Below are 22,067 nucleotides of genomic sequence, written 5' to 3' on the forward strand. Positions count from 1 at the left end.
AGCATGGCCTCTGTGTGAGTGCGTTTGAGGATCCAAATGGGTAATATGTCATAGTTTTCATGGATCCTGCTGGTCCTGGAATTCCTGGAATGCAAGTGGAGTTTTGATTGGTGAATTCCAGACGAGGAAGGTCAGGTAACAGAGGATAGACTCTCTGTGGAAATTGGGGGGAATTTTACAAACTGAAATAAATGTATTTCTCAGCTAGTTTCCAAACATTTATTACAGTAGACAGCTTTCAGTGAAGCTTGGGTGGAGTCCAGACGTTTCCTTAATAAACCAGAATAGAAGGATAATTTGGAAAGACATGGAAGAGTCATGGAATTTACATTAGGGACCCCAGCGGGGGTTTCTCTCTCTCCGTGGAAGCACCTGTGGTTCATAATCTCACTCTCTCTTTGCCTCCTGTCAAACACACATTCCTTCTCTGTGATTTGGCCTCTCTCTTATCTATCTTTTCTCTCTTTCCTCTTGTTCTAAAACAAGCAGTGTATTGTGTGTGCTCAGCAGAGCAGCCCGCCCTAAAAGCTGTGTGTGTGTGTTTGTCCCAGCCAGCCTGTCAGACCGTGTTAATCCCCTCAGAGGCCTGGCTCACCTCCTCCCCGCCTTGCCCCTCTTCCCTCTCCTCCTGGCCTCCATTGGTTTGTGTTGCACTCTCAGCCAGCTGATATGCTCCCCCACCTGTCAGTCAGAGCCGCTCGCCTCCCTGCGGGCCAATCGCACGGGAGGTAACCCCCCGTTGACCTCACAGGATCAGACAGCAATCAGGGACCAATGACTGGGAGTGTTTAGCCGCACCGCTTGCTACCAGCTCCCATGGTGCTTTGCAGCAGGTCAATGTCTAAGTCGTGGCCCACAAGGAGGGAAAACAAGGAGGGACGGCCCGTCATGACTGGGAGTAAAACCTATTGTTTGGTCAGAGGGAGGTGGCAGTAGTGCTGCAACCAAAATATTGGATGTGGCTTGTAAATTTAAAATCCACATTCATAAAATAAACCATTAAAAACAACTTTATTGCACCCTTTCATTTCTGGGTTCATTCCAGGCGGCAACCTGAAAAGTGAAGCCAATGTGGAAGTGCTTTAAAACTTGCATTATTTTTAATAGCCAGCAGGGGGCGACTCCTCAGGTTGCAAAAAGAAGTCGGATTGCATAGAAGTCTGTGAGAAAATGTCCAGTGTGAGAGTTGTTGTAGTTTTCGTCTTACAACAAGCATATACTATAAATATTCAGACACCAGTGATCAGATTTTAACAAACTTAATGAGAACGTATCATCTGATCTCAGTGTGTCTGTAGTTCCAGCTCTTAACAATTTGACCAAAAGGGCGGAACTGCAACCACATGTTAAAATCAAAAGTCGTGATGACCCAAAGTTTCAAAGGGTTGCATTGTGATGTGAGAAACTGCCTTAGGGTGTGATATATTTTGGTTTGATTAAACTTAATTACTAGCATAACAAGCCCTCCGCAAATAAGCGCACACTACACACAGAGCTATGATTGGGAAATTCCACAACTTTTAAGATGGGGACCGCAACATATTTGGCGCCGTGTCTGTGTGTCGAAATGTTTGCTGGTTTGGCGTTGTTGGTCTGTGAAAAGTATCAGCTTAACAAACAGCAGATGGACTCAACTGGACTTCACTTTCCCATGAGGAGTTTGACATGGCTGAATTGTGTTCACATCAACACTTGGTTACGTTTTTGGCTTGTGAAATGAATGTACACCAGCGAGTTTAATAAATTAACGTATGTGTATTTTGAAAATACGATATGAATTCTCTCTGAGCTCTTTAGAGTTCAGTCTGGGTGAAGGAGGTGTAATCTGTAAAAGTATCAACAGGGAGAGAAATGTACAGTCCTAGTGTTAACTATCATGGCATGTTTCCAAGCGAACACTTACTGTTTAGTGTCTCATCATATAACCGTGTATTTCAACATGTATTTCATATATCACTTACCCGATCTGAACATAAATCATTCTGGTTAAATGAAAGCACAGCTCATAATAACTTAGCAAAGCAGCTCAAATACTCGACACATCTGAATGTCAGACTCATTCAGAGCCAACAATCACATCCATTGTTGAAATAATCAAAACTTGTGTTGACTGTTTGGCAGCAAAAAAAGCAACAACATATTTCGGAGACGCTGTCACTGCTCAGCGAGAAATGAACAGCCAAAAAACACAAGCAGGTGCTGCAGCCGAAAGTTACATACCAACTCAATCAAAAAGGCCTGTGTGTGTCTGTCCACCACTCCTCTCATCTGCTGGTTGTTAGACGACCCCCAAGTGGAGCTGCACCCTGTCCTCAGCCTGTCTCCGCTCAGCCCCACCCGCCTTCTGGTAGGGCCTGCTGGACAATCTGAACAGGAAAATACAATAATACTGTGTGGGTGACCTCAGTGTGCCGGGGACTTCCCCCACACACTGCCCCACCCGCTCATATTTGTTGATCTTAGGTGTCCACCCAGTTCCATAAGAATGGCTTGGACACTCACAAACACACAGCAGTGCAGCGGAACGGTGGTGATGTGTGACCGGGGCTGACATCGCTGACGCAAGCCCAGACTGTGTGTGTGCGTGTGTTCTTGGATCTGTGTGTACCTGGGAGTCCAGGGTTTGGGTGTAAATATCTCCCAGGGAAGAGAAAGGGAACAAAATAACTTGTCTGTAACTTCACTGGATGTGTTTTGCATTAATTTGCAGGTCTGTCTGGATATCATTATATGTGGTATGTGTGTGTCGAAGGGGAGAGGCTACTGTTCCTGGCCAGTTGTTTGTCTAAGGAGGCAGAGCCTGATGCAAATGTGCTACAGTATCCATCAGTGCTGTAAGTGGCAGAGTTCACCACATAACACTGTCGATACCAGGCAATTAATTTAACCAACCAGTGGAAAGTATTTGAAACGGTTCTGTGACGGACGGACTGCTGGAAATGTCCTGGTGCAGTAAATCCTGCACATGTGGGAAATTGAGCTTAGACCAGTGCTTCTCCTGCTCTGAACTGGGTCTCTGGTGAAGGCCAGATGATGTCATCTGCTAATTTGAATACTTGTGGCATCAGTTGCATCAGTTTCAGCATATCTGCAACTTTCATCAAGACATTTCCAATGCCAGTTAGAAATCTGTCCCAGACATTATGATGACTGGTTTCAGATACATTTTCAGACCCTGTAAACACCCCCATCTGTATATATATAGCTACATTTGTTGTATTATAGTTAGGACTGCAACGATTATTCACCATTATTTTCTCTTTCTCTTATACTTCTATACAATCAGACTTCTTCTTGCAACCAGAGGAGTCACCCCCTACTTTTACAAGAGGTGTCTTATGTCTTATTATCTTCTTCTTCAGGTCTGCTGTTTGTTACTTGTTAGGGCTGTAAACAGTCATGACTGTGATACTTTATATTTTATCTATAGGAAAACCCCTGTAATTATGACCTCCAAATGGGGCATATAGTAAGACCTCTGCATTACCGATGGTGGAGAAAATGGTTTGAAGTCCATCAGTGGAATAGCGAGGGTGTGATAACGGAGCCAGTCACTGTCGAGGCTCTGAGATCCTCATTCAGATCCAATTTTTATCATCAGGGCTGTGAGATTCAGGTCAGCTAGGAGAAGGAGGAAGGACAGTCAGGAGGATGAAGAAGAGGAGTGACTTTGCAGTCTGCCAGGCTTACTTCGCTTCTATTCCTGAGATGCTGTTTGAAATGTTTCCAGTATTAGTGTGGATTTTCAGCCTGTATGTACAGAACTGAAATTGTGTCTCTCTCTGAGAAGTAGGCTGTATTTGATGAACTTGGTTTATTTGTTACACGCTGACCAGTTCTGCTGCAGCAGCATTTTTTCCTCCCTCTTTTCTTTGTTTGTCCACCTGACACCTGAGAACTGGGCATGGCCCGCCGACCAGCGCCATGGCAACATGACACCCAGCTGTGAAGTGGTTGCCATAGCAGCGTTCAGTAGCTTGTCGGTGTTGGGTTCCATCGGTGGCTCACAGGATTGTCAGCTGTTTGTGGACAAGCACCCATTGGTGTCACAGGGTTTGTACCTCAGTCTTCTGACTACCAAAAAACCAGAAGAGTTTGAAAAGAATGAGGTCTGACACCCTCTCTAATCCAAAGAAAGTAAGTCATAAGTTACACAAGTTTTTAGTCCCAGACTATGATATTTTGGGTCACTATTCGCAAGACTACAACTAGATTCCTTTTGAGATTATTTCTTATCCTTCTCCCGGTGGAAATTTACGAGAATAAAAAGTGTTAAACAATGGAGCAGAAACAGAAGCAGCTTTCATTCACTCCAAAATGTTGAAATTTGCTGCTTTACAGTGCTTTATTTGAATGCAAATTGAATATATTTGGGTTTTGGACTGTGTGTGAGATAAAACAACTTTTTTGAAGATATGACGATGGTTATTTTTCAATACTTTTTGATATTTTATCCACCAAAATGTTAAACAAGAAAATAGTTGGCAGATTGATCAATGATAAAAAAAAAACTTTGTTAGTTGCAGCCCCATCTTTCCAGCTTTCCATTTCATTCTTGATCTTAAAAACAGCAGTTATCAATATAGTTAATTCAATCCCAACTCAAGGTCCAATTAGGCCAACATGCTTCTTCCAGGGCTTTCAACCGTATCACACAGTCTTCAGCAGATGGAGTTTGCCTGGTTGTTATGGAACTTTAAGTTTAAGCATCTACAGTTATGAGCTTAAGTTTGCTTTTGACAAAAGCCTCCTATAATAATGGAAAATGTAAACGTCTGCAGTTAAATGACAGCGGAGCAAACTTCTGTCTGCTGATTAAGACCATGAAATATGGGGGAATGCTCTGGAACAAGCGAGTAAGTCGACCTTGGGTTGATGTTTTGTCAACAACAAAATCTGTGCTTCATTCCAGTGTAGTGGTTTGAGATTGCACACTCTCCAAATTTGTCTCCATGCTGAGCAGCTAAATGATTCTCCAGAATATGTATCTCATTATGAATTTTCACTGCAGCCTTAATAATAACTCAGCGTCATAATGAGGGAAAAAAACACAGAAAAATCCTTCAAAAACAAAAGAAGGACCCATTTTACTGAGCTGCACATTCACACAGGACTAATATTATCAGATGACCTCTGAATTTAAGCTAATTTGTGCTGTGCAGATTACCGACATGGCAGATTCACACAGGATTAAGCATGCAGGCGACCTCTGTGGTTATTAAAAATCATAAGAGGACTCCAGATAATACTGGTCCCGTGTGAATAGGGCTTTAAAGGCTACATTACACTGCAGTTAATTACTGTTGAGGCCTTGGATATACAGTAGGTAATCTAATCAAAAGAGACTGGAGACATCCTGATATCAGATGGGTTTGACTGTTTTGGTGTGTTGGTCAGTCTCATAGTTTGTCACTACTTCCTCCCCCCTGTTTGCACCAAAGTCACTCCAAGGCTGAGAGAGAGAGATGTGGGCGGACCTGCATAATTCAACGCCTCATCCCGAGTGTGTTTGAGCGTCTGTGTTCGTGCATGTGTGCGCCTTCCCTAAGAGTGCTTCTCTATTCTCTGCACGTTATGTTGGGACCTTGAAAAACGCCTGCTAAGGTCACAGTCGCGCTCACGTTCGTGTATGTGCACGCATGTGTTGTGTGTAACTCCATAGCCCTGATCGCAAGGTGCCGTGTTTAACCAGCCCCCCTGTAAACCACTGCAGACTGTTATTGATCCCTCTTGTACATACACACACACACGCACAGATACACACAAACACGCCCAGAAGCATGTGTGACCTTTCTGGCTTTTTCTGAAGTCTCTATTTTCTCTCTCTCTCTCTCGTTCTTCTTTTATGGTTGATGAGAATGAGGGCGAAAAATATCAGTAAATGGAGCAGAAGTGAATGCTTCCTCTCATTATCCAGTTAGTTTCTGACTCTCTCTTTGAACGTTTCCACCAGAGTCAAACCGATATGACTTTGTCACGGCTGATACAAATACCTATGCTGATATTTTTGGATTGCACTTACTCATGACCAGCATTCACTATATTTAGATTTGACCAATTTAATGCCAAAGGAAATGAAAGTGCTGAAATAGACTTTTATTAGAAACATAACTCCTAGGTTTTCCTTTTTATTATTAGTATGTTTTATCACATTTTAGTAAGACGTCTCCCTGTTTTAATACTCTGTTAATGCCATTTACTGTTATTGCTGACTCCATGTTTTCCTGTCCTGTCTTCATCGGGGGTCCAGACTAACTTTCTCAGTTGGTCGCACCAGCACATGATTTGGTAGCACCCTTTTTTGGTAAAGCATGGTATTAATCAATGACACTGGCTCTGTCGGTCTCTCCCTGCCTGCACTTTCATCATCATTTTTGGAACACAGTAACAGCTATATGGATTGTTTTATAAAGTTCTGCGCTGCCATATTTATCGCTTTGTTGCTCTGAGTCTCTATTTTTAACAGAAATACCGTTTTCCTTTAATAATTAATCAATCGTTTCTACTTTGATTGGTGTTGAGCTGTTATCAATGAAACTCAACACGCCTTGTACAGATGTCTGGGATAATAAATTCCAGTTAATTAATTCTACATCCAAGCAATCAAACTTCAGTGTTTCCATCATATCTTGACCAGGTTTAATATGAGGCCAATATGAAACCCACATCTTCTTGTCAGCCATTAGTAGCATCATTTGGAAGTCTGCTGAAAAGACCTTTGATGGCACATTCTGTATTTCAGCACATCAAACTTGGAATAGCAGAACCACGCTGTGTTGTTTTTGTGCCTTAACTTTGAGCTGAACCAGTGATGTTCTTTGGAGAACAATGGCTACTCTGTGATGGTTAGCAGCATGGGTCTCTACTTATTAACTGAGTTTTGTGTGTGTTTGAGTCCAGCGCAAAGATAGATAAAGTTTCCCTCAGTAGTTTACACAATAAATCCCAATCTCCTGCACTTGCAGACAAACCTAACAATTTAATTAATATGAACTCTATGAATCATGTACATTTTCTGTTCGTTTTTTCTGCACTTGTTAGCAGTTCAGTTATAGAGCTGTTATAGAATTTGTAGTTGAAAAAGGTAATAAATCACAATAGATAATATCGCTAAATGTTTAAAATCGCATTAAGATCGTATTGTGACTTAAGTATCACATGGCCTCTCGTGATTCCCATCCCTAAAACACAGTACATCATTTGAATATTCTAGAGATTATATGACTTCAGAATGGTCACATTTACAGAAGACAAGTTGTGTCTAAGATGACATGTTTTGAGGTACTGAAACATGTTAAACGACACTCTTAGTGAAGTTGGCAGCCATGTCGGCTATACATCATGTCTCATATCACCTGTGGGGTTTACTCTGTATGTGTGTGTGTTGAAATGAATGAGGGCGTAAGACAGGACACAACCTCATCAGCTCTTTAACGGCCTTGTGGTAGGCAGTTACCTCACACACACATTTACCTGCCAGCCTTGATCCTTGTGGGTTGCTTATGGAAGCGTTGGGGCATTGAGCAGGTCTGATTTGTGGCCAGGCGTCACCACTGGGTCCAGACGATTTATACCATACCTCCCCACAATGCTTTGCTCTGTCAGGGTGACAGGGTGAGCTGGATGGAAGGGGGGAGGTGGAGGCTGGATGGCTCGATACCGAAGCAGAAACTCACCTGAAAACAAAGAGGCTTTTCTTTGCAGCCACAGAGGAAATGTGTGCATTTAGTCATTTCATTCATTGAGCACAACAGGAGCCGCTGCCTCCCTTTGTTTTTCCTGGTGATTCAGGTTGTTTTTGTTCTGCAGGAAATTCAGTGAAACAGTCATTCCAGATTGGTACGGTCACCATATTCAGTGCTAACTTTTAAGATGCAATTATAAGACAGGACTGCTTTGTTGTAATATTTCAATATTTGGCTTCTTTCTTTGGTCAAAGAGTCTCTGTAGGATGTGAGTGGCTATGGTATGATTGTTGGTTTCATTTTTAACTGTGTGTATCTCCCCATAAACGGTTAGAAAGGTCAGCAATAAATCAACAACAATTCAAGGTTTCCTCCATCTGTTCCTCTGACAATAACTGATCAAATGATGCCCGTCTGTGCTCTGATATGGGTCTGTTAAGTGATTCATGACATGAGAACATTTGACTCACATCTTGTAGCAAAGGAGCCGGTGAAAAAAATTGCTGTTTATCTTCCAACCATCTTTAGTTTAATACTAAATGTTTCCAAATGTCCCAGCTTAATTTATTTGTCACTGATAAAGTATTGAAAAGCATGTTCAGTAGTTAGGTTAGGCTTTTTCTTGACTGATGTTTATTCCAATACCTCAGTTCAGGGTATTTGCTACCAATTTGATAACAGTGCTCTCTTATTCACAAATTTAAAATCTGTGTACCTCACTGCCTTGAACTGGCTGGACCGCAGAGGGCTAGCCCTACAATCACAAAAGTCTGAGACTGAGTGACTGACTGACTGAATGAGTGAAGTTACACGATTGGTCGGCAAAGTGTTGGACTTTCTTCATTTGCCTTTTCAAAATGGAAAAATAGATCATTTTTTATGTGTTTTAAGGACGTTACACATCTGCGGCATTTTTTTTCTTCTTGTTTTTTAGTACATTCACACAGAACGTGAATATTACACAGCAAAAAAAGCGTCATAATTTTTCGGTGAACAAGCTGTACTGCTGTTCAAAAAGTTGTTCATGTGTGGTTCAGGATATCTGCAGACCCTTAGAAAACAGTCTTGTTAAAATCCAACAAGGATTCTCAAGGTCAGCGTTTGCATAAAATGCCCTGAGGCCTCATAACTTCATCACACAGTAATGATTTTTCTTTGCACAGCATGTGTGTGCTTAGATGAAAGCAGAACAGAGTTGCCACTACAAACTGCATCGCGCAACCCTGATTTTACATCATTAATATTTTGTACATTTTCTTATTTTCTTTATTATAAATAGCTATATCAACATCAACCCTTTTAAAATCTAAAACACAAAGTAAGACAGGAGGTGGACTTGAGTTTCTGATGATACATCTGCTATCGCAAGTACCACCGAGATATTTGATACTGTAAGCCTGGCATCCTTTGGCTATTTAAAGCAAGAGGTAAAGTAATTCTCCTGCTTCATGTGATGGGATTCTTTGTCTCCTCCTTTGCTTTCTTTTCCTCCTTCTGTCGGTGTGTCTTTGAAATGCCTCTGCTGGGATCTGATGTGGGATGAGTTTCCCCTCCCCACATCTGAGTTAAAACCTCGGTCCAGCTGACCTTAGACACAGGCTTAGGGAGGAATCCCCCCATGTTACTGCAGGTGGGGCTGCAACAATATTGACACAGGAACTCGGTTCATTTTATTAGGCTCATGTTCGTCTGTGTGTGTGGAGGAGACTAACATGACGCACAGCAGCTGGAATCTATTCTCATTTTCAAACAGCCATCATCCAGAAAGCCCCTCTCCTTAAATTCATCTTTTCAATGCCAAAAACAAAATTCAAGTATTCAGTGTCTCCATGGAAATTAGGGTTTAACCTTTTTTTTTGGTTTGCCAGTATTTGTCTTTAATCAAACACAGGACTGCAGTGTCAGTGCAAGAGAAATCACACTAATGAAAAACTTTCATTATTTACACTTAAAGGAACAGTGTGTAACATTTCGGGGGATATATTAGTTGAACTGGAATATAATATTCATAACTATGTTTTCATTAGTGTATAATCACCTGAAGAGTTTAAGAATCGTTGTGTTTTCGTTTGCTTAAAATGAGCCCTTCATATCTACATAGGGAGTGGGTCCTCTTCACGGAGTCCACCATGGTGCTCCACCATGTTTCTACAGTAGCCCAGAACGGACAGACCAAACTCTGGCTCTAGAGAGAGCCTTTCATGTTTTTACGTTACCTGAAGGCCACCGTAGTTCTCCGACACGCTTGTGAAACTGTGGTAACTTGGACCGCAGAGTGCAAAACAGTGGTACCGCCAGCCGCCGCCTGACATCCGTTACTCCTAAAGTAGTGTTATTATGGTAAGGATGACGTCTGAGCGAGGCAAACTGCTTTACCAGGGTTTTACACTCGGCTGTTCACGTTACCGCAGACTTGGAAAGGGAGGAGTGAGCGGAGGGGTATTTAGTTGGTTGCAATCTGAAACCACACCGCTAGAAGTTACCAAATCCTACACACTCTCCCTTTTTAAGTGTGGGAAATAGAGCTGTTGTTTTAGTATCAAGCAAACCACTTGCTTAGCTTTAAGCTGGGCCAAACATTGCCCAGAACAACTGGTGCTTGGGATGGCAATGCCTCATTTAAACAATTCAACTGATAAATTATATTTCCAATTTCCTGCTGAAAAGAGAAAAGCTGTCCAAAACTAGATTCAAAAAGTCATGAGATTGGGGGATTATTCAAGAGCCAGAGGGCCGTGACTATGTGATAGAAAACATTTTACTGCCTTTAATTGTTTTCATTGTCCATCCCATCCCATCCCAGTGAGCATTATCCCCACTAAATTAAGATTTTTAGAGAACTTGAAGCCTGCAGAAAGTGGCCCCTTCTTACTGTTGCAGATGTGTAATGAAGAACCCGTGGTGTTTCTAAGTCCAGCTCATATTATCTAACATATAAGACTTAACCATCTTTTATGCAAAAGGTGGTAAAAAGTTGCCCAGGTGGAAACTAATGGTGTGATCAGCTGGATAGCTGATCGCACCATTAGTTGTTGAGTCCTTCAGGTTGTAACCAGGTTACATTTGAGGTTAAAGTGAATGTTTGTTGGGGATTCCTAGAGGCCTAGTGGTTAACATCCATGGTTGATTCCAGCTGTATCTCTCTATCCCTCAATTTCCTGTCAATTTCTATAACATCAACTGTCCAGTAAATGCAAAAAATGTCCCCCAAAAGCCAAATATTTACATGACGTGTTTGTCAGAGGAGGGCTACATAATACTGGTATTTCAGGAACATTTTAATTACTATATTTTTCTTCTCTGCAGGAGCAGAAACACAGTGTTATTAAATCTGTAACCTACAAAAAGCAATCCAATTTGATTCCATTATGTACACAGCAGGCATGGACTATTCAGGCTCTGCACATATAGCACATGTATTTAAAGCCACATCAGAATTAAGATATAATTAAAGCACATAACACATTTTATTCTTAGCAACAGTACTTGATTGAGAAAGTTTGTATAAATTATATAAATGAGTTTGTTTCAGAGCTCAGTTAGATCTTAGTGTTTGCTTCTAGTAGACTTGTGTGTGTACAAATTGATTTATCACAGTATTGAAAGACCGTAAACAAGCTTATTGAATTATTGTCCAGCCCAGTTGTGTACACCGTATTAAAAATACTGAGTAGTATCTTACTTTTGTACCTGAACCCACTCAGACATGCAGCTATGTCTCAGCACAGAAGCGTCATACTGGAGGCCAGAAGTGGTTTACCTTCTCGGAAATGGAGCTCTGGTTAGTTTCCTGAACACCTGATAACCCCCTACCCAGTACCCCCCCTTACCCTCTCACACACATACCAAGCTGTGTGTGTGTGCAGCACGGATTTAAAAACGGCTTTGGAGGCTTGCTGCTTTTACTTGTAAGACGGAGAGTGAAAAGGAGATGTGGGAGAGTGATAAAAGACATGATGGAGAGTGTGGAGACGGTGACTGATAACTGTGAAGTGATAACTGTATGTGATGAAGTGCTCTGGTCAGCCTATAAGCAGGGTTTGAGATTGTGATTATATCAAGGTTAAATTAAGTTTGTAAATCAGGAGAATTTAGTTGTTTGTGGTTGTTCAGTTCAAAAAGAGTGATTTCAGTCAAACACTGGAAGTATGTCAGTCAGTGAACTATAAATAGACCATTCTCTTATATTGGGGCTGGGACGTTACACCTATCTCCTGTTTCGATACTATCACGATACTTGGGTACTTGATAGTGATCAATTTGACCAGGACAGATGTGATCGCTCTGTGAAGCGGTTTCCACTGTACTGTACATAAGGATGGGAAATATGACTATATACACTGTGTGAGGTGATGTACTTTTCTCGACTGTCAGAGATTCTTCTGATTGTATTATAAGTGTCTTGATCTGTGTCAGGTAGTAACTAGATAAGCCAAAGAAAAACAGACACTCCCGTCTGGTTGTTTTATCCATGAATAGTTATTCTATTGAGTTTCAGGAAAATGTAATCCATCACAATATATACACTGTGATTCACTGAGTATTATATCACTTTAATACAGAAGCTGTAATCCAGTAACAGACTGTCTATGAATGTTGAGTCCAGGTATCTATGTGAGTGAGGTAAACGTCTGGGAGAAACAACTGCTCGCCTGAAAAAAAGAGAATATTTATTTAAGCTTCATGTGCACACAAGAGAAACAATTCTGCCTGAGGAGAAACTCTGAGCTCAGAACATGTCTATGTCTACCTATCGGCATGTTGTGTTACAGCATTTCTCATGTTCGTCTTTCGTTCCGTGTGCACTTTGCTGTTGCATCAGAGGCTTTAAGAAGTGTTTTCCAATTGTGTTGTTTGTCTGTTGATATTTATAATCGATTCACCTATACAAAATACATATATGGAAATAAGATTGGCGGTGGTTTCAGTGCATTTCTAAATAAAAAAATTGTAGGCTATCAATGGCTGATATAAAAATAAAATATATCTTTTTCCCCCCACATGTTGTCATGTATGAAAATACCTAAAATGAACACAATAAGCGGACTATTTGATTTCCATAAGTGAATTATTTAAACAGCGTTTCTATAGGAATGATTCTGTCCCAAGCTTTTTGATCCCTATAAGAGGTTTCCACTGTATATTTATTACTCAAGTGTAATAATGTTACTGTGCTCTTGTATTTCTTTGTTCAGTCAATAAGAAGGATGAATGCTGAAGTAATTCTAGTAGTGTAATGCAGTATGTGTGTACATTATCACCAAAGTGATTAATGTGACAGTTTCTGAATGGTAGCGGTGAATACTATTTCCAGTTCCTTCCTGTGTCTATTTACACTCCACTGTTAAGAGGTGTGAAATTACTCAGTTAAAACCCAGGGAGAGGTGATAATGAGAGTAAACATTTTTTACTTTCAGATTTGAATTGCATTGTTACCGCAAATTCACTCCGGTCTGAAGTGAACTTGCTGGTTTACAAGCAGATAAAGTCCTCTTTAAAGTTTAATCCACTGCCCCGAAACACACACACACATATGAGAGACAGACACCAGGTGGGATCTGTTCTTTACAGCCAGAGAGTGAAATCGACTCACTTTCTCATACGAACACAGACGTGACCTTCGACCTCTCCTCTGGGAGACCTTTGACTCTTGAGGTGTTAGTTAGAGAGCATGATGGGTGGAGTTTGAAGTCAGGGTTATCTCTCATGCAGCGTGCTTTCTCTACACTCACATTCACATGCACTGTTACGGATGAGCTGTTTGTGTGCGAGAGGTTTAGTGTGAGAGAAAATGACATGTGCTAGATGAAAGGGTTTTTGAGACCATAAAAGGGAACGTGGGAAGTATCTGCTAAGGATGAAACGATATGGGATTTCCAATGCAAGTTATTTAGTATTTAAAATCCCAATAACTGTTATAATATCTTTAAAGATGTATTAATATAAAGTTGCGGAAGGTCTATTTTTTTAGGTTTGTTGACAAACCTGATTGGCAATAAAAACGATTAAACAGTTTACGTGTAAAAACGTACACACAGTCCCTTTAAGCGAACACCAGCTGATATATATCGGCCTGGCTGATTCCCTGACTGTCCGGGATTAAATGCATTTCTTTTCCCAAACAGTAAATCACTGAAACTTGCATTGGCAGACGTCACTACTGACCAATAAATATCGGTAAACGGATAATTGGTTTACCGCTAATATATACAGTGTGTCACCCACCAACTTGAACGCATGCACTTAAAGAAACACACACTCCCTCCCCGGTCTCCCATCAGGTTTTTATCTAACATGATAACAGCTATCTACAGTGTGCCCTACTTTGTGTGTGTCATAAATAGTCCTGTCACAGGTATCACTCACATATCTTGTGAGTGAGTGTGTGTGAATTCCTTTGCTGATGCCTAGCAGCCAGAGAGGAAGGAGGATTACACCACACACTCAGTATTACTACAGTACCATATAGGTCTAATACACACAGGAATTACACATTAGTTAATTAGCCTTGGAGTTAGAGGCAGAGGTGTGTGCATGCACTACATGTTACCCATCATATGAACCCATTCCCACAGTGACAGAAGTAGTCCAACTTCAAAGACTTCCCCAAACCTCAGTTGATGATCCCGCTGTTCCTCATCTTGACTGGAAATATGTGTGTGTGTGTGTGTTTGACAGACAGTGTGTAGCAGGTCTTATCCAGGCTACTGTTGTGTTTGGTGACATACCGCTGCATTAGCATTTCCTGTCAGCTCGTGCGCTGTTTGCAGAATGAAAAAAAAGCTGTTAGAGATTATTAGAATGAAAGCTGCAGAAAGGATAAACTGAACAGTTTGTTCTTGTTTTTTGCCCCATCGCATTTTTGCATTTTGCAATTTTGAGCATTTATCTGACACGCTCATATAAGCTTTAATTAAACATGCTGAACATGATGTCCGAGGTCAAGCTTGTGCCCTTTTAAAATTAATTTGTCCTGTTTCCCTTTTCTTGTACCTTTTTCAAATGAAAAATTAAGATTTTTCCCTATTTTTCGTTTGTGAAATGAAGCCAACATCAATTTTGCAAATTGTGCAAGCCCCAACACAGTATGTGCCATTCACTGCATTATTGTACATATAGCTTTAAAGTCACACCCTTCACAATCACATTACGTTTTGTCTGTGTGGCAGTCATCCAGATAAGCCATGGAGTCCTCATGGTTCTTGTAGTTAATTGTTAATACATAAACTAGCCATACTTATTCAAGACCACAGAATGATTCACCCAAGCAGCCTTGTCAGATGACATTATCATGATGCTGGCATAGACTGAGAGGTTTGACGTATTCAGTGTAGTCAGAATATAGTTGAAAGGTTAAATAGTGATGTATTATTTTATGAGTATAGAGAGTGTTGGCAAAAGGCCACACAAATAAATAACATGTTGTAGTCATGGATGTGGGAATCCCCAGAAGCCCCACAATACGATACTATCACCATACTTAAGTGATGATATGATCTTCTTGTGATATTAAACATTTTGCATTATGCTGAGTATTGCGATAAGATATATTGCTATATATTATGCAGCTTGTCAACATCTGTTTTATCTTATAAGATACAGTTTTCACTCTGTTCTTCTCAGAGTTTTCATTCACATATCTTGAGGTCAGAGGTCAAGAGACCCCTTTTGAAAATGGCCACACCAGTTTTTAGAGAGGTTAATATTGATCCTCGATGTCCGTGTATGATACAATTAATTCACACGTCAATATATTTTCTCGAACTGTTGTTATAGTCATGAATACTTTCACACAGAACGAAAATATTACCCGGTGAAAAAACGACGCAATTTATTTTCTGGAACAAGGTTGTTTTTTCTGAGCTTTCGCACTGCGATTAAAGGCATCAACCAATCACATTGTGCAGAACGGGTTGAGTTGCACCTATGCTTATATTTATATAAACTCGGAGGCTCCGTAGTCCAAACCAAGACGTTAAACTTTATTACTCCTTTTAACCTTGACAAAGGCAACGCAGACCAGATCCACTCCTTATTACCTTTCACAATAAAATCCCTAGACATATAATATATGCAGTTTGTATTTTAGTGTTGTTTATTCGTCACGCCCCCGGTGTGTAAAGGCCTTAAGGCTGGACTATTGCCTTGAACACGGGGGTGTGGTATGGACAATAACCTGGAGGCATGTGTCTGTCGGACTCCATCTCCTGGAGGAATGGGGGAGTAGGACTGTTGCCCTGGACTTGAACTACATGAGGTTGTACTTGTCCATTCCCAGTGGCTAAAAGGCCGTGGTTGTACTGGGCAGTGTGTTAATTATCCACTGCTGCCTCTTAGCTGGGCTTTGTTTGAACCCAAGTGGACTACTGTCTCCACAGTAACAGTTACCAACGGTTACGCAAGCTTGACAACGGCAACCCTCAATGACCCACATTCCAGCAGTAAATCACAACACACTCACACACACACATTCCCGACTCCACCCTTGTCTATCGAAACTATGCTCAGTGTTTCTACTCTGCCTGACTGTGTCCCTATCAGACATGGGAAGTGGGAGAAAGAGGAGGGAGGTAACGGGTGAGAAAGAGATGGAGAGAGAGAAGAAAGTTTTGTCTTTCATGTTAAGAAAAAAGAAGAAGAAAACATTTGCATCAGCAGTTTTCTCCCTCTTTTCTTTCTTATGCTTTCTATCCACATTTATGAGTTCAGTCTTCACATCCTCTTACCATCTTTCTCTTGTGTGAGAGAGAGGCCACAAACAGACTTTAACAGTCTAGTTAAATCCAGTTTAAACCTTTGCCTCAAATCACCCCGCTCGCACACACATTCGATCCGTCACCTTAAAAGTCGTTTGGCCGGTTGTCTACCCTGATGAAATGCTGGCAAGGACTCGCTTTAAAATTCAAAATTGTTTTGTTGGCATCCTGACAGGAGAGATACCTACGTTGTAGAAGAACCACAGTCAGGGTTTTCCTTCCCGCAGCCACTTTTAGAGGCACAACGTCCTCCGTTAACATCATGAATATGAACGAATAAGAAGACATTTTTATGCATTTAAAACCTTAGAACTTAAAAGGAATAGTGCACAATTTTCTTCAGGAAAACCAAACACTGTGTCCTAACTGGATGCGACATGAGCGAGTGTCAGCGAGAAAATCAACTTGATTACATTGTTTTCTATTGGAGTGTCCTAACTGGCCATGAGCTGAGATTTTGTTGCACACTCTGTTCACATTCTGTCAGTCACATTGAGAGCGACGCAGCATGGACGAGGAACAGCTGATTAGTTTAGATAAAATAAGCCGTCAGTGCCGCCGACAGTGGGTGAAAACCGAGTCAATTGTCCTGGATGTAGATGAGGATATTGACTTGATTATTGCTACTTTAAGCACAAGCATTGACACTTAAACGCTATAACGTTCACTAGAGAAAAAATATTACGAGCTACCTGGTGTCGAGAAATGTAACAGCCACCTCACGAATGTTAAAACAAAACACAAACAAACAGCCCAAAAGTGACAACTATGGAAATGTGGGCCGTCACTACAGTATTTCAGTACGAAGCCTCGTTTTGATCCGCTCTTGTTTGCCATTTGCGTGTTTTTTTTAATCTAGCTCAATAGAAAAAAAATGAGAGAAAGTAAGTCAGGCCTGAAATAGTCGGACGCTCGCATCCAGTTAGAACACAGTATCACAGAACCATCAGTTACAGTCACAGGGTGCGCATACTTTTTTCTTTTTACATTTACTGCAGCTGCCCTTAAAGTACATACTCTTGCATGCAGTATGCATACAATTGGGACATACTCCTTTGTTATAACATTGCACCACCTTGAATTTTGACCCTCTTGCTCATATATCCGCTGCAGAGAGGATTGTGGGTCAGAATAGCCAGAAAAGCATGCTGGCTTGCATAGAACATCTTGGTATTTTCGGCATACTGCATTTGACATACTATGTATTGGGATATAGTAATATATAGACTATTTCTGTCCTGCTTTAGTTTTGTTTTTTGCTGAGAGCGAGTTGGAGTCCTCTATTAATTTCGAGCACATACTAGCTTTTTAATGCCTACAAGCTCTCTCTGAGATCTAAGGCTTTCTAAAACCATTTTAATGGCAGTTACATTGAAATATGAGTCCATTTTCACGGCTGAACCTTAACGAATGCACACACACACATGCTGTGTCAGCACTGTGTTACATACGAGTATATCAGGACTGGCTGGGTGTGTATATTTTTAAGACATTCTTGTTCTACAGTAGATTCTTTGCAGAGGGAAATGTCAACATGTAGGCAATAAATTTGCACCTACATATGCGTACAGTGGAGATAGCCCCGGGTGTCTATTTCAGCCTGCTGCTTTCACATCCAGCATTGGCGCTGGCTGTGTTTGAGCCTGTGTATTGTGTGTGTGTAAGAGAGAGAGAGAGTGGTTTCCTAAGATCAGCACCGTTGGATAAAATGGATAAGAAGGCTAAAACACATTAAATGGTAACCCTTTATTTTAAGACCCAGACACACCAAGCTGACATCAAAGATCTTGCGGCAATGAAAACGTTGCTTTCTTCTTAGCCAAAAAAGTTGCGCTCGAACACACCGCAAAGACTACAGCCAACGTACGTTCTGCACCTGCGTGAGAGGAAATAACTCGCAACACCAGCAGGTTGCGGTAGTCTGTATTCATCATTCAAAAAGGAAACCGGAAGACTGAGGACAGCGAATATTCAAGCCATTGTTATGATACGCACATGAAACAAAGTGGCGTCTGCCGACCATTTTCACACCACTCTCACTCACCACTTAGCTTCATTCCAGATGGCCATGTCGCTGTGAAAATATTTGTGTATTGGAATGATCAGATGAGATGAAGATGAAAAATGAGAAGAGTCCTCCTCTGTGTTTATCCTCTAGACTTTACTCGTTGGCTTGCATTCCTCACTGCCGTTTCTCTTCTCGTGCACTGATTCGTTTAAGCTGAAGAGCCAATCAGAGTGATTTCTCTAACTGACGGGCCGCCGATTCAACATGCTGCATCGGCCGAAAAGACTCTGAGACGGGCAGACTAGAGCCGAGGGTGCGGGAAACGATGCAAAAACTAGGCCGACAGACTCTCAGCTTGGTGTGTCAGTGGCTTTAGAGCTGCAATGATTAATTGATTAGTTTGTTAACTAATTGTTTAATCGCTAACTATTTTGATAATGGATTAATCGGTATGAGTGATTTTAAAAAAGGTGGTCTAAATTCTCTGATTCCAGCTTCTTAAATGTGAATATTTATCGGTTTCTTTACCCCTCTATGACAGTAAACTGATTATCTTTGAGTTGTAGACAAAACAAGACATTTGAGTCATCTTGGGCTCTGGGAAACACTGATTGACATTTTTCACCATTTCCTGACATTTATAAACCAAACAACTAATAGATTAATCAAGAAAATAATCAACAAATGAATTGACAATGAACATAATCGTTAGTTGCAGCCCTAGTGTTTTTCTGGGCTAAGAAGTTAGGAAGTTTCCTGGAAAGAACTGTCATTTGGTACTAATTACGGGATAACAGGAATTTTCGTGATTCAAAAGCTGCATTTAAACCTAAGTAAATTAAAGTAATTAATTGAAAGTGTATTAATTTAATATTTTCCCTATAAGAAACACCAAATACAGAGTTCTATCCATAAACTTTTTAGGAAATAGTGTTATCAAAGTGTGCACAAAAGTTGTTGTATGTAGTCTGACAGCGAATGACGAAACAACCCTCTTTTCCTGTCGTCACACAACCTGCTGACACACTGCACTTTCTGGCTCTCAGCCAGTGGTGCTGCTTTCCTCCCGTGACAGTCAAGGCTGCTGAACAGTCACGTGACCGCTCAGTCCTGCATTGATAACAACTGCTTTCAGTTTTTCATAATGTAAAAATAATGAACAGGGAGCATCTGAATCAGTTGGCTTGATATGAATAAACTGTCTTTAATGCCAAACATATTCACAGTAAATGGGTTAAAGTTTGCATGTAAACATTAACAAACTGACTCTCTGTCTTTTCGAACAGGACTTGGAGTTCCATGGCGTGATGCGGTTCTACTTCCAGGACCGGGTTGCCGGTAACTTTGCCACGAAGTGCATCAGAGTGTCCAGCACAGCGACAACGCAGGACGTCATCGAGACGTTAGCGGAGAAGTTCAGACCAGACATGAGGATGCTCTCCTCGCCAAAATACTCCCTGTATGAGGTCCATGTCAGTGGCGGTGAGTCTCATAGAGAGGGGATAAGGAGGGGAGATCTTAACAATTTAATGTTTCAATGTTAGGAATAGTGATAATTTGAAGTAGTTGACTCTTAGATGAACTGGTGTGTCTGTGTGTTTTTGTTAGAAGAGCGTCAGCTGGACCTGGACGAGAAGCCTCTTGTTGTTCAGCTGAACTGGAACAAAGACGACAGAGAAGGACGCTTTGTCCTGAAGAACGAGAACGACATCCTTCCCAAGGTCGGCTGCTCTCTCTGTTGTTTTCTGTTAACCTGTTTGACTGTTAACCAGTCGGTTTACTAGTGAGCTGACTCATTCATTCATTCATTCATGCATCCATCACCTAAAAAGAACAACTCCTAAAGCACATACAGCTACTGGCAACATAGCTTATGTAGCATATCTTGATACATGTTGGGATAATTAGACAAACACAGACCTTGTGACACCACATTGAGATATTTCCTGCACAGATTCAATAAAGTTTTATTGAAAATTATTTATTTTATTGAAAAAAATATTTTTATAATACAAATTTATAATACAAAAAGCTTTCTATTAAATATAAGACATGACTAACTTGCGTAGATGTAAATAGATAAGGTTTAAAACTAAATTAAACTCATCATCACACTTGACTTGATCAGATGTAACTTTGTCTTTTCCTCATTCAGTTCATTCATTTATTTATTCAGTAATTAGCACGTCATTACAAACTGAAGCAAGCTTCTCCTCGTCATCTCTTAGAGCACCTCACTAACTCTTCTTCCCCTCTCTACCAGAAGAGTCAGAGTAATGGTCCAGATAAGGAGAAGGATGGAGTGATCCAGAACTTCAAGAGGACTTTGTCCAAGAAGGAGAAGAAGAAGGAAAAGAAGAGGGAGAAGGAGTTCGCCCGGATCCCCGATGGAGATGAGCACGGGCTCGGCCGGGAGGACGGGTAAGACGCACACGCTCACAGTCATCCATCTTACTGTCCTGCTCTTACGTCCTCTCAGTCCTCAGAGAGGATCTTGTTTTTTATAATGCCAAGAAAAGCACAGAAGGCGCCGAAACAGGAAAGAATTAGTGATTTAAACTATGACCTTTCTGCTCCTCCATCTATCTTCTTTTTTTCTCTCTCTTCTCCCACGTCATTCGTCTCTCTTGTTTTGTGTTTAAGGGAAAATAACCGGCTTGCAGCAGAGGTTTACAAGGACATGCCGGAGACCAGCTTCACCAGGACGATCTCCAACCCAGAGGTGGTGATGAAGAGGAGACGCCAGCAGAAACTGGAGAAACGCATGCAGGAGTTCATGAGCAGCGATGGGAGGCCCGACTCAGGTACTTAAACTATTTGTGGAGCTTCTAATGACCCCTTTAAAACACACATGACACACTAGTATATCCAGACCATTTCCTCACAAACCCAGCTTGAGCTCTGACCAGCCAATCATGCAAAGTTTACCGTATGACCCTGAGATAGAATAGTGTTGAGGCATAGATCCAGATAAAGGTAGGAAGGAACATTCCCTGGAGCTTAATGGAATTCATTAAGAAATAGAGGAAGTTTTGAACCACCAAGACTTTTCTTGCAGCTGGCTGCGTGCCCAGATGCAGCACCTGAGCAAGACGGGCCTCTCAGTCTAGGAAGTAATGAAGAGCGTGATGATTTCTTTGTAAGAGCTCCAGACTTTCTCTGCAGAGATTGGTGAACTTGTTATAAGGACAACCATCTCTGCAGCACTTATAAGTAAAAGGCATGTAATGGCCTGCCAAGACATTCGAAAGAGCCCTTAAAGCAGTCTGAGACAAATAGGAGTAAAATTATTTTGTTAGATGAGGCAAAAATGTAACTCGTCAGCCTGGTTCTAAAACCTCTGAATCAGCACCCACATTCGTCGATTTGTTCAAATAGATTTGTTGTCACTCGTCCAGGGGTTGGAGAAGCAGTTGACCAATCAGAACTTAATAGATGGGATAAAGAATAGGGCTGTCAACGCTCTAGCCAGATATTAGGGTTGCACATTTAATCCAATATTAATCGCGATCATGATTTTGGCTTCCCACAATGAGATGGCAATGAGAAGGCTTAAAATGAGGTTCTTCTTTACCTGAACTCAGTGCAAAGATTGTTAATTAGCAGGAATGTAGCACA

The 22,067-nt window shown here is 41.1% G+C and overlaps 1 protein-coding gene across 1 annotated transcript in view; it reads left to right on the top strand.

Annotated features, from left to right (window-relative positions):
* The window catches only part of afdna (afadin, adherens junction formation factor a), a 102,258-nt gene that overhangs the window by 12,501 nt on the left and 67,690 nt on the right, over positions 1 to 22,067 (top strand). Inside the window, 4 exon segments of the mRNA XM_037751373.1 lie at positions 19,736 to 19,931; positions 20,061 to 20,170; positions 20,713 to 20,870; positions 21,093 to 21,253. Coding sequence (XP_037607301.1) covers positions 19,736 to 19,931; positions 20,061 to 20,170; positions 20,713 to 20,870; positions 21,093 to 21,253 — 625 coding nt within the window.

The sequence above is a fragment of the Sebastes umbrosus genome, chromosome 18 (assembly GCF_015220745.1).
Source record: "Sebastes umbrosus isolate fSebUmb1 chromosome 18, fSebUmb1.pri, whole genome shotgun sequence".
In the NCBI taxonomy this organism is placed as follows: domain Eukaryota; kingdom Metazoa; phylum Chordata; class Actinopteri; order Perciformes; family Sebastidae; genus Sebastes; species Sebastes umbrosus.